General features: G+C 36.6%; 2 protein-coding genes across 14 annotated transcripts; one reads left to right on the top strand and one right to left on the bottom strand.

The window, feature by feature from the left end:
• The first annotated feature begins 887 nt into the window (after positions 1–887).
• On the top strand, positions 888–4,652 carry LOC121995716 (G-type lectin S-receptor-like serine/threonine-protein kinase At1g61400). Of its 13 annotated transcripts, none has more exons than XM_042549480.1 (10): positions 889–1,222; positions 1,617–1,666; positions 1,790–1,845; positions 1,915–1,971; positions 2,048–2,111; positions 2,975–3,172; positions 3,267–3,389; positions 3,497–3,642; positions 3,733–3,943; positions 4,370–4,652. In XM_042549480.1, the coding sequence occupies exons 4-10, from the start codon at positions 1,969–1,971 to the stop codon at positions 4,405–4,407; spliced, it is 783 nt and encodes a 260-aa protein (XP_042405414.1). In that variant the 5' UTR covers positions 889–1,222; positions 1,617–1,666; positions 1,790–1,845; positions 1,915–1,968; the 3' UTR covers positions 4,408–4,652. The 13 variants fall into 13 exon arrangements, with proteins under 13 accessions (XP_042405415.1, XP_042405414.1, XP_042405412.1 ...); XM_042549478.1 differs by having other exon boundaries at positions 1,781–1,845; XM_042549479.1 differs by having other exon boundaries at positions 889–1,229.
• Positions 4,653–9,585: 4,933 nt separating this feature from the next.
• Positions 9,586–11,179, bottom strand: LOC121993697 (transcription factor NIGTH1-like). Its single transcript, XM_042548045.1, has 5 exons — positions 10,951–11,179; positions 10,615–10,844; positions 10,191–10,545; positions 10,003–10,079; positions 9,586–9,900 (listed from the first exon to the last, which is right to left on the bottom strand). Exons 1-5 carry the CDS (start codon positions 11,153–11,155, stop codon positions 9,763–9,765), a joined length of 1,005 nt encoding a protein of 334 aa, XP_042403979.1. The 5' UTR covers positions 11,156–11,179; the 3' UTR covers positions 9,586–9,762.
• Positions 11,180–12,702: the final 1,523 nt, after the last annotated feature.

Here is a 12,702-nt window from a genome sequence, read left to right as displayed (position 1 = left end):
TGAATCCAATTCTCAAACACATTTTATATCTCTTAGATAAACTCGTAGTGCGTGTGACCTTATAGGTTCCTGGTTATGTTGGTCGTCCATAATTAACCATTAATTATGGAACGATCATGAGTGACACATAGTAGTACATCATAATCCCTAATTAAGCGAAAAATAATAGGTTCATCTCGGAACCACTTTTAAACCCTTCAGCAGCTACAATAAGTCGTGTCATGTTCCTTTCACTCGTTTTATATCCACTTAGTTCAGGACATGGTCTATGTGTCAGTCCCCACTAGGTTGACTATGTCGCACTTAGCCCAAGTAATACTTCCTCATTCTGCGGATTCAAATTACTCTGACATGTGTCTAAGAGTCTCGTACTCTTAACATGACTCTTAGACACATGATGCTTTGATCAAAGACTTTGAGTAATAATCTTAACGAGTGGCCATAGGATATACGTTTCTCGCAAGGAGCGGTGAATTCCTTGTGGGCTATCCAAACACCTTCGGACATTTCAACTTATACCCAATCATCCCGGATCCACACACTACAAGAAAATTGGGATTCTACAACACTTAAACGACAACGCTTTTTATAAAAAGCGTTGTCTATTTTTTTTTAACAACGCTTTTAGTGAAAAGCGTTGTCTATTTCATTATTTTCTTATTAATAGACAACACTTTTCTAAAAATCGTTGTCTATTAGTGATTTTTACGGGTCAAAGACAACGCTTTGTAAAAAGTGTTGTCTATTAGCATTTTTTTTAGTGTCTACAACAACGTTTTTAAAAAAGTGTTGTCTATTGTGAAGTTCTCATCTAAATCTTGATTAATACAAACCGTTGGATCTAAGTAAGGAATAGAAAACCCAAACCCTTCTCCCAACTCCGATCTTCCGATCGTTTTTTATCCCGAACCCTTCTCCCAACTCCTCATCTCATCGCGGTCTTCTCCATCCAACTCCTCTCCGGCAAACCCCTCTCTGGTAAACCCCTCTCCACGAACCACTCCTCCGACCTCCTCTCCATCAAGACCACGGGATTAATCTCTTCGCCTCCGTCGCCTCATTCAAGCTTCCTTCACACTGCCCAGTCTCTTTGACCACACTTTATTCAAGCGGCAGATCCCGGAACTGGTCGAGCTCCAGGTCATCGAAGACCTTGCGACGGCAGCTCAGCCGCGACTCCAGCTCCCGAGCTTAACCCCTTTCCAGTCGAGCGAAGGAGAAAGTAAGGAGTAAGCCTCCTTCGTCCTCTCTCTCTCTCTCTTTCTCTCGGAGTTTATTCTTCTTTCAGGCGCCTCACCCTTCCTTCGATTACAAGCGTAAAGGTAAGCGATCTGCTTTGCTTGTCCATGGAAGAACGACGAGGTCATCTCTAGGTTACATTTTTTTCCCTCTCCCTTGCTTTCTTCTTGAACCTTTTGTGTCGATTCACGACGAAACATTTGATCTCAGTTCTGAATTAGAAGCTCTAGTATGTAAATGGGCAACCTTTTGTCTCTAACTATTTAGTTTTCAGAATCCGACATTTGGGGATAGAAATGTTTCGTCTTTTCTCTCTCTCTCTCTAGGGCTACTAGACTGTAGCCTTCTGGATTAACTTGTGTTTATCTTGTTATTAGGTTCTCGGTGGAGTGATCATGCTAACTTCATTCATTTTTAGGGTTTTGATGTAAGACACCAAAAAACTTTGTTGCTTTGGACTGGGCGATGTTTACAGTGAGAAACTGGTGTGTTGATTATACTTTACAAACTGATTTTTGTCTATGCTTATCCATCTTACGAGTGTTACAAGACCCTAGAATTGAATAAGCAAGAGATTGAGCAGTTGCGTTTCTGGTGCCAATATTGGTCAGTCAAGCAAAATTCGTCTATATGTTCTCATAAACAAACATGATGAATTATTTGTTCCCTTTTTAGGATTCTATTTGGATTGTTGAGAGAATTGGGAGTATTTGCTGATATTCTCTTCTCATGGTGAGCATGGAATTTTTTTCTTTTTATAATTGTTGCAATATCTACACCTCTTATCATTTTCCTTTTCGCCATGTAGGTTACCATTCTATTATGGAGCAAAGCTTGGCGCCTTCCTGTATTTGTGGCATCCCCGGACAAAAGTATGATACTCCTTTCTACAACTTAACTAATTCTAAGAACTTTTGTATTGTCAGAATTTGTTTGTGGTTCATTTTGTGAAATTTCTTTTTTTAAACAATACTTCATTTAACTAGCTTAACAATGAATAATGATTGGAGTTATGTAAAGTGGGTAATCTCAGTTGGATATATCCAGTGATACTGAAAGTAATAAGTGTTTTTATATTTTTCCTATCTAGACTAGCTTTTTCATGTCTACCTTACAACTTGGTCTAACTAGTATTACAAATCTAAATCATTTTAGGGAGCAACATTTGTCTATGAGACATTCCTGGCGCCTTTTATCGCAGAGCATGAGTCTGAGATTGATCCGTCTTTGTTTGAGTTTAGAGCTAGGGCAGCAGATTGGGGATTGATAGCTTGGCAGATGGCTATTAGCTACTTGCAGACAAGTGTTCCTGAGATGAAGAAATATGCTATTTCATTGATGCCAACAATGAACTCTATAGAGTTATGGTTATAGCAAAGAATAGGAGTTTTTTTATGTCTTCAATCATATTAGCACTCTGCTTTTAGTTTTCCTTGTAGTTGATCCCAAATAAGTAGGGAGAAAAAAACTATATTTATTTCTTTTTTACTTCTATATATGTGGTAAATGACGAACCACATCGAAGAGGTACATAGCTCAACAAGGTGAAACCAATCAATCGAAAGCTCAATTAGCTACATGCTCAATCTAATAAAGTATGTTTCATGTACTTAATTAGCATCCTTAAATTCTCTCATAGACACACTGTTAAGTCATAATTTTCTTTCTTAATATATATATATATATATATATTTCCATGTTGTTAAATTAATTATAGGGGTTTAAATCTATTTAGGAACCACTAGCAACGCCAGTGCACTGAGCAACATGACCCTGGAAGAGTGCCAAAGTTTGTGCTGGACGAACTGTTCTTGCGTGGCATTTTCTATGATCAGAGACATGTGCCTATCTTGGCCTGCTGACCTGATGGATATTAGGGTTTTTGCACAAGGCGGCAATGATCTATACGTTCGGCTTGCAGCTTCTGAATTAGGTAACAACTTCCTGTGCAGAACTATGCATTCAGCTTTCAGTTTCTAGTTTTATGAACTAAAATGTAGCAGAACTAAAATCAACTTCATGTGCAGATTCAATAAGGAGTTCAGGAAAGCAGAAATCATTAGTGATAAAAGTTTCTGTTCCAGTGCTGAGCTTTCTATTGTTACTATGTGTTGGTTCATTTTTATGGTTGGAGCGAAGAAGCAAGCTCGGTATGTTTGCTACTATTCATTGTTCATACGAGCAACAGAAATTAAACAATGGTTGCTTGTGATATCTAAAAGCTATTACCTTGTATAACTTGTTCATTTTTTAATAGTTAAACCAGACATAGTAGACCCCTCCACTCCCAAAGAAACAGAGCTCGACTTGCCGTTATATCGTATGGTTTCGATAAGAGCTGCCACAAATGAATTTTCAAGAGACAATATAGTTGGAATGGGTGGATTTGGCTTTATTTACAAGGTGAAGATGCTACCTTTTTTTTTATTTGTAAGTTAATATATGCACTTAACATTATTTTTGACAACTAACATTCACTCTCTAAGATATCAGGGTAAATTAGCAGATGGACAAGAGGTTGCTGTGAAAAGATTGTCCAAAGCTTCTGAACAAGGTACAGATGAGTTCAAGACTGAGGTTTCGATCATTGCCAAACTACAACACCGAAATCTTGTTCGTCTACTGGGTTACTGCATCGAGGATGAGGAAAGAATCCTGATCTACGAGTTCATGACAAATAAAAGCTTGGACACTTTCATATTTGGTTAGCACGGAAACTGACTACTCTATACCTTCTGAAATGCATCTCATGCACCATGTCCTGTTTGTATAGAATCAATACATATGCAATAATGCAATTATGACAAAACTCGAATTATTTTAAAGCTTCGAACATTTCTGTATGTGCACACACAAATCTAACAAGACAAGTTTAAGAGGATCTTAGTATAATGACTAACCTAGACTGAACATTCAACAGATAGAAGAAAGAGTGAAGAAACGTTTCATTTCTGCAAGCTTTCTTTCTGCAGTTTGAAGAAACGTTGTATTTCTGCAAGCTTTCTTTCTTTCTTTCTGCAAGCGCCATTTCATTTCTGAGTATTGAGTTTTGGTTCATTTATAGAAAATAGCTAGTAGAAGTAATTTTTTTGTTCAAACTATTGACTGTAATTTTTTGTTTATATTTCAGGCCATGTTCAATCTGTTCAAAGCTCACAAAGATCCTAGACAAAATCCAATTGCTTATTCCTGTAATAGATTGAGAAAGACAAGCTACTTCTTCAGTATTGTGGTAGTAATTACTGTACTGTATCCAATTCTCAAGACGATAATAATTTTTGAGTGTAGCTAGTAGAAGTAAACAGATTGTTGGCTTCGAGGTCGGCTAATTAGTTTGTGCTCTTTTGTTTTATATGTGAATATCACTATCTATTTTGAAACAGAATTAGTGTTAATTTTGATATTTACTAGCTTCTCATGTAATTAAATACTAATATTACTTCAATTTCAGAATTCTATTATTTTGGTATGAGTTTGAAATCATTAGCTGAGTTGATTATATATAAAATTCGAATCTAGACATGGTAAAAGAAAAATAATAGTTTCGTAAATTTAAAAATAAGGATTTTTAAATAATTTTTTTAATTTTTTTCTTTGAAACGACAACGCTTTTAAAGCGTTGCAAAAAGTGTTGTCTTTATAAAAAAACAACAACGCTTTTAAAGCGTTGTAATAGTGCTGTCTTTGCAAAACATGACTACGCTTTTAAAGCGTTGCAAAAGCGTTGTTTTTGCTACAAACGACAACGCTTTAAAAGTGTTGTCGTTGAGCAGACTTTTAACAACAGTGCCTTTAACAACGCTTTTTCAGGCACAAAGACAACGCTTTAAAAGCGTTGTCTATTAGCTTTTTTCTTGTAGTGACACCTTAATGAGATGCTTGCTTAAGATGTCAAAGTATAAACTTCCATGACCAAGGTGACTTGTATACCTTAAGTCGAAGGAAACTTGCACTCAAGTTGCAGTAAGAGCTTCATTGACATATCTATATATGTAGAGAACCATATGAAGTCTTACAGCATGTCACTCTAATAAATTAGTTACCATAACTAGTATCCATGTTTAACTCTCGACATCCCAATGTCTTCAGCATATGAGAAAATAGCTGATTGGCTAAACCAAAGAGTATAACCCGTGCTAGTCTATCAGAATCGATGATGTCCAAACTCATCAATTCATTGACTAGGGAATATTCCAATACATTCATAATTGCACATGTAGAGATACTTACAGGTTGTAATTCAATCACAAGTTCTCTCATATTATTAATTGGATCGCGGGCATTCAATACGTGAGTTTAAGATCCAATCATACACATAGAGAATGTGCACCCAAATAGTGAATCTATATTTATCAAATAAATAGTAAAAATCATAAGGCGATTGTCTTAGGAGATCCCTCAAAATCCAACATGTAGGACGTTGGATATCCTACATTTTGCTAGACCCCTGGCTGATGATTTGAGCTGTGTTTATAGTTAGGTTGATCATACCGTAGTATAGGATATCGAGTATCCTACTAAATCTTTGATTGTTAATTAGGCTCATGTCTATACGCTAGTGAGGTTAGACTCTCTTGCGTACCATTTCATTGATATATCCTATCGACCATTGTCTCTCATTCGTAGTTGAGGGAGTCGTCAGTGATCATGATGCATATGGCTAGATAGTAACCTTACCCATTGTCTGCCCACGGGACCATCCGTGATAAAGTGTTTCTTCTTTAGACAGTGGTCACTTATATGTCTGGATTGCCCACAAGATTCATCCGTGGTAGAGCGTTTCTCCCACAGTCTTTAGCTAGATAGCTACTACCCGTCTGCCCATGAGACCATTCGTGGTAAAGCGTTTCTCCCGCAGACAGGGACCCTAACATTTTGGACTTCCCACGAGACCATTCGTGGTAGAGCGTTTCTCTCGCGGTTCCTATTTAGATGTCTTAGTCATTTGTAGTTCTTGTGGTAGAGTGTTTGCTCACATGTATGATGACTTGTTTTTGTTATATGCTAGTTATGCATTAGTTTGTGTAGGGTTAGATGTACAATATGTACTCCCCAGTTATTGGTCTTACTTGGCTGAGCAGGTTAGTAGATGGTTATAGTGGCTACTTATATTGACTTTGTTACTTCTATAGTAAGTATTTCACCTGAGGTTATATCCTATGTTCTATATGTTTTGTACCCGCTAAGTATTTTTATACTCATTACCCCTTGCTTCCCTTTTGTTTCCAGGTTAGTAGGATATGTCATGTCGCTCGGAGATCCTGGTTGTCAGTCCCGCATTACATTCGAGATCGTGTTCTCCTCGTTATGTATGGTTGCTTGTATTACATTTTGGTTTTGTTCGTGGATTTTAGTCTTGTGGTGGATTTGTATTTGTCGTGTTAAGCCGAGCCGGCTCGCAGTTTATCATTTTGGATTGGGTGACCTACCCATTTGTCTTCTATTGTATTTTTAGTACAGCCGTGTGAGTTGTTGTTTATTACTTGTGCGGCCTTGTGGCCTTGTATCTATGTTTGAATTGTCACAGTTATAGGGGAGAGGATGTCCATTTGTCGGGCAGAGACTCTTCTGGGGTGTGACATGAAGTCTTTGGGATTTCATAAAATGTAACACTTTGTAAAGATAATTAGATATATGAAATGTCATGATCTGTTCAGTATAAGTATATTTGTTACATTTGAATAGAAGTCTCGATGATCATGTGGTAGGTTGAGATTAGTTCACTCACATAGACAATCGTCTCTGTTTGTTAAGTATAAATAGAGGTAAGACCGTTACTTATGAGACAACTTATGTAGCTATGAATAAAGACATACCCATAAGTTAAGGTCGTCTTGATAATTGTGTCAAGATAAGATCATTTATGTATTAATAATGATTGAAGTAAATATACCTACTATTTATTGAACCTGTTGGAAGCTAGATTTGAATTTGAGTTGAATTCAAGATTAGACATTAGGTATGTTTAGATCAAAATCTATATGATATTAAATTTGATAACAACATGTGCTCTTTTTAGTAAAAAAATATAACATCGTAACATGTAATTCATACCACATGTGCTATTACGACAATGAGAGTAGTAAGAGAACAGATCCCTACTTTTCTACTATATGAAACTCTTGAGATTATAAGTTAATCTCAGTTTTACCCTAAGTGACTATTTAGCTGTTTACTTGAAGTTTTAATCAATGACTGCTACTTTACTATGTATCCTATGACTATGGATGATTCGGTCTTGGAGCATAACTAACAAAGTGATTGATTAGAATGAATATATTCTAGCTAAAAAGAAAGATTAAATAGATTTACATCTTTTAATATTATTCGTTGATCTACCCATTTCTGTTGTGTGTAGAAATAATTGTGAATATTAAATATGAAATATGCTCTTGACATAATAGTCATTATGAGGGATTAGAGATGTTCATATTAATGTAAATGAAGATTATTTAATCTGGGTAAGTAGCAAAACAAAGATATCTCCAAGATAATGATTGTGCGCCACTAGGAGATTGGATGTTTCCTGGATAACAGATATGTACTAGCAGAAGAGAGGCTATGTGTCATTATGAGAGTGTCTCTGATTCATTTGGAAGAGCGGTTATGTAAGGTGTTACAATCTTCTTAGTGACAATCACTCAATATGTTTGTTGTCGCACGAACTATTTTCCCTTAAGTATGGATTGAATGTTCTGCTTACTCTTTGTGACTTGATTCTTATATAGTCTATGTGACTTATTTAGTCTTTGTGGCTAACTAGTCTAAGTAACTTGATTCTGACTTAGTCTTAGTGACTTAATTATCTTAGATGAGTGGGAGATGGGAACGTGGGCATGCCCACGTTCGCCACATTTCCTTGGGACAAAATGTCCCTTTTACTTATGAGATAATTCTCATTATAAAAGGAGCATCCAAGGGTGAGAAGAAGGGTCCATAACGTGAGAGATATTTGATATGTAAAATTCGTTTTCACCGAAGAAGGAGAAACATTCAAGCAACAGGGATTTGGTTCGTAAAATTGTCGAGAAGCGTTTGTCACTGTAGCCTTGTCGCCGATAGCAAGAGGTGGATTTCTTCGGTATTTTTTCTGCTCAATTCTCCAAGATCTTTTCTAGAGCAAAGTATGAGATTTACTATTTCATACAATATTTACGTTCTATTTTCATCATAAGTTTAGTCGAAGTAAAAGGAAAGGAAGAGAGACTTTTGATGGCTTGGTTGAAGTTATCGAAGAGACTTGGTACTATTTTGAGTGTTGAGATGAAAAGGTCAATTGAGAGAGACTTAGTCATGCCATAGAAGATCAATGATTAATCATATTTTACATCGATTGCCTCACCTTACTATGGTAGATCGTATAGAGCCAAGCATATAATTTGATGTGATCACAAGTCGATTGGTGTCTTGTTAAGCATATATGATAATGAGATGGTGCCTTAAGTGAAGACCCTTTTTGGTGATAGCATCTAAGACTTCCTTTTGACGAAATATAAAATAGCTATGTGAACAAAGTTTAATGTTTAAGAGTTTTCAAATTTCTCTTTTTTTTGTTTCTTAATTTATATTCAAGTGCTAAATTTTTAGTTAGAATTATGTACTTATCTATATTAGTGTTTATGTTTGAACTGAGAGTGCCTTAAAAGCATTTATGGAAGATTATCAATATATCATGCATAAATGTTTTATTCTTCTATAAGGGGGTTATCAAGGTCTTTTTAGGTTAAAATGGCAATATGAGATCTTAATTAAATTTATAATTCTTTATTTTTTAAAATAATATTTAATTGTCTCTGATGATATACTGATATGAACTTTTATAGATCTCTATAATTGCCTTCATAAAATTCTCTCTCTAAAAAATTAAAATTTTGGAGACACTTATGCCTACTTTTAAATAAATTTTAAAGCCAAAATTATTGACTATATTTTAAAAAAATATTTTTAAAATATTATAATTGTTTCTATAAATATCTTTAAATATAATACTATTTTAGGACACTAAATTCTAGAAGCGAATTTAAAATTTGCCTCAATATATTTTAGAGATTAATTTCTTTGTTCCTGTGATGAAACCATTAACACAAGAAAAATAGGAAGGCTGATCAGTTCTTAAAAAATTCAAATGAAAAAAAATTAGCCCCATAAAAGCAGCAAGTGAAAATTAGAGAAATCTTCACCAACATTTCTTTAAAAAAATAAAGTAAAATGAATATTATTTAACTGTGAGATCTAACCTCCCACAATTAGCTCACCATAATTCAAATATGCACCATGAAACTTGAGGATGGTTTAAGATTTAAGATCAACTTAGTCTCCAACAACAAAGTATTCTCTTTCGTTTATTCCATTAGAGATCACAAAAAAAAAAAACTCTACCACTCATTGTACAACTTGCAAAAGTCGCACAAACAAAATGCCAAAAAAGCCTCATGAATTAAAAATTACAGCTGTTGACAGTTGAAACTTATTGCATGCCAAAGCATTAATTTGTAGCAGTAATGTAATTATCGCAAGCATAGTTCAGTTTGATGAAGAGGAATGGGGTGAGGCGGATCGAGAAGAAGTTGGATCTGATGGGCCACTCTGCTGCTCTTCTGCGATCGATTCAGCTTGTGCCATTGGAGTAGGATCTGGTTTTTTGGTTTGTAACCGATATTTCTAGGAGAAAAAAAAGTGAATTTTTTGTTTTTGTTTCTGTTTCAGTGGTTAAAATAATGAGGAAGGGGAGGAATTTGATAGTGATTGTAATCGTAAACTCACCTGCAAATGGCTTTTCACTTCATCGTTGGAGAGACCATCCACCTTCATCACTTCTCTGATTTGCTTAGGAGTTGCCACTGCGCACAGAACAAAGATGTTGAAATTGTCTTCAATTTTTCTTTTCTTTTCTTTTTTGATTGTCAATTTCGACTTAGAGAATGGAGAGGAAGCGGAATTGTGAGTCCAACCTCGTGCGCCGCCGAGCTGATCGAGAGCGGAAAGGAACCGTCGGTGCAGATCCGGCGACCAGCAGAGCCTTGCTTTTCTCGGTTCCTGCTGTTGCACATGCGAGATGCGGTGATTGTTCGGCAACGCCGGAGATATTCTAGTTTGGCGGTAACCGTCGGTGATGGGAGGGAGAATAAAGCCCCCCCTGTTCATAGCAGGGGCATGGTCGAATAGACCTGGAAATCTCGGCCTCTCCTGATTGTAGTTCGCAGCTATGGAGGATGGGCTTCGGAAAGCTACGAATGCGTCGCCTCCCCCGCCGCCGCCGTAGCAGAACATTCTCGGCTTCATCTGGAAATCGAACTCTCGACCATCCTGATGACCAAGGAACACGAAAGGTGTCATCTTTTTGCAAGAATCGTTCGCAAAATTGAACCTTTATACCTCTTTCACAACAATCCCCGCATTCTCCCCGTTCCACCGATTGCTGCTGCCGGGACTGCTGCCCCAGCGTGGAGCAGATCTCTTCCAGTTCGTCATCTCGACGCCTCTCACCGGATCAACCCCCTTGTCCACCTCTTCGAATCTTCTCTTAACGGGGATGTACCCCCCAAACACGCGCACGAACTTATCGCCTCTCCATCGCTCGAGCTCCTTCTCTAACCCAACAATCACTGAGACACCACCAGCGAAACACACCAGTCGGAAAAAATATTAAAAAAAAAAAAAATCCTCTTTTAGGTCAAAAGAAATCGGAAAAGGGGAAAACCAACAACGAACCATCGGCGAGCAGATTCATGCACTGAGGCAGCTCCCTCTTGAAGCCCGCGATCTTCCGCCTCTCCCGCTCCAAGATCCTCACCGACTCCTCCAGCCTAGCCGCCGCCCCTTCTCCGCTCTCCGACGCTCGCTTCACGTAGTCGCCGACTATCATAGCGGCGAACTGCGCCAAGTCGGAGCGAATCTCCTCCGCCGCCGATTCCATTTCCGCTCTCAGACCAGAACGACAAGGCAGGGGAAATTGAGAGAAACCCAAACCCGTCCTCTTTATATAGATGGATTGAGGTGGCCAGTGGAGGAACAAAAAAACAGAAGGTGACGAGTCCCCGATTCACCGCGTAGCGATCCGCCCCGAGTCACTACCTCGAGCTCGCCGATTTTGGAATCTCCTGATCGGTTCCGACTCGCCGAGTTAGGAATCGTCCTAACTGCCTTCCCAAACCGCCCGCAATCCAGTTAACTAAAATATTCCTCTATATTATGGCGGGGCCCACGGAACGTTCTATAAAATTCCACAGAGCAAATTCCTTTGCCATCGATAAAAAATCAACGGCCGCAATTCAATCTCAATTTGATCAAATGGCTACAGTGAGATTTCGACCAAAGATCCCTCCGGACAAATCACCTTCCTCATCGCGTGGGTTTGTTATGGAATGTTCTTCAGTTTAATTATCAATGACTTCTTTAATTTTTAAATTTTTTATTAAGAATTTATTTAATTATATATGAATATTATATATTTTTTTATCATGAACTATATCCATTAATATTAATCATAAGCAATTTAACTATGTTTGGTAAGGAGGGATGAATAAAATAAAATGAATATTCAATAAAGGTCTATTTGTCCATTCCATATTCAAAGAATTATAATATTAAATTTCGATCTTCCATTTTATTTTTCTCGTTGTGTATTTAAAAAATAGTGATAAAAAGGATGAATAAATCAAAGTAAGTATTAAAAAAAATTATGAATATAAAATAATTAGAATTCTAAATTTTAAGTTTCCATTTTTTTTCCTGTTATGCATTCAAAAACTTGAAATGAAAAATTTTATCTAATAAAGCATAATATTAAAAAAAATATATATTGTATATCTAGATAGAGTATGCACCAGGTGAAACTGATAAAGTAAGTTAATTTATCTGAGCTAATGCCATCGAACTAATAGCTGAGCTAATTAATTCTCAACTATTATAATCTTGATGTTCAAGTGAACAGACAAGTTTCCTTTATTTTTTCATATCGCCATCGCCAGCCAAAAATACAATTTCACGCGTTTGCTGCCAAAGTCAATAGAAAAGAGAAAACTTCCAAAAATATTTCTTTTTATCTAGGGAATTTGAAGGTAGATTTTTTTTAAATTATGTACCGCATGGATCTAAAGTGTAATTTATACACAGTCCTAACTCTAAAATATTCATCCTATTTAAAATTTTAGTTTTATTTATTTTGTTTATTCCTCTGAATACTTTATTAGACGCAATTTTTAGAAAATTTCTATTTCTTTTACTTTCTTACTCTATTGATTGTTGCCCATCATAACTGATCCAATTGAGATGGGTCAACTTTTTGAAATTGATTCATCTCAAAAAGTTAGTGAAGCCAGTTGATTGGGGATGTGACTTTTTAATAGACTTTGTGAAGACTATGTCTAATTTATAAGGACAAAAATATCAATATCGGATCGGAGGGTCCTCGGCGTTGGCCCTTCGACGCTCAAGTCAGTCACCGACAACAGCAAAGAGGAA

The sequence above is a fragment of the Zingiber officinale genome, chromosome 6A (assembly GCF_018446385.1).
Source record: "Zingiber officinale cultivar Zhangliang chromosome 6A, Zo_v1.1, whole genome shotgun sequence".
NCBI lineage: Eukaryota > Viridiplantae > Streptophyta > Magnoliopsida > Zingiberales > Zingiberaceae > Zingiber > Zingiber officinale.
Note: the sequence above shows the minus strand (reverse complement) of the source record. Positions and strands in the feature narration are given on the sequence as shown.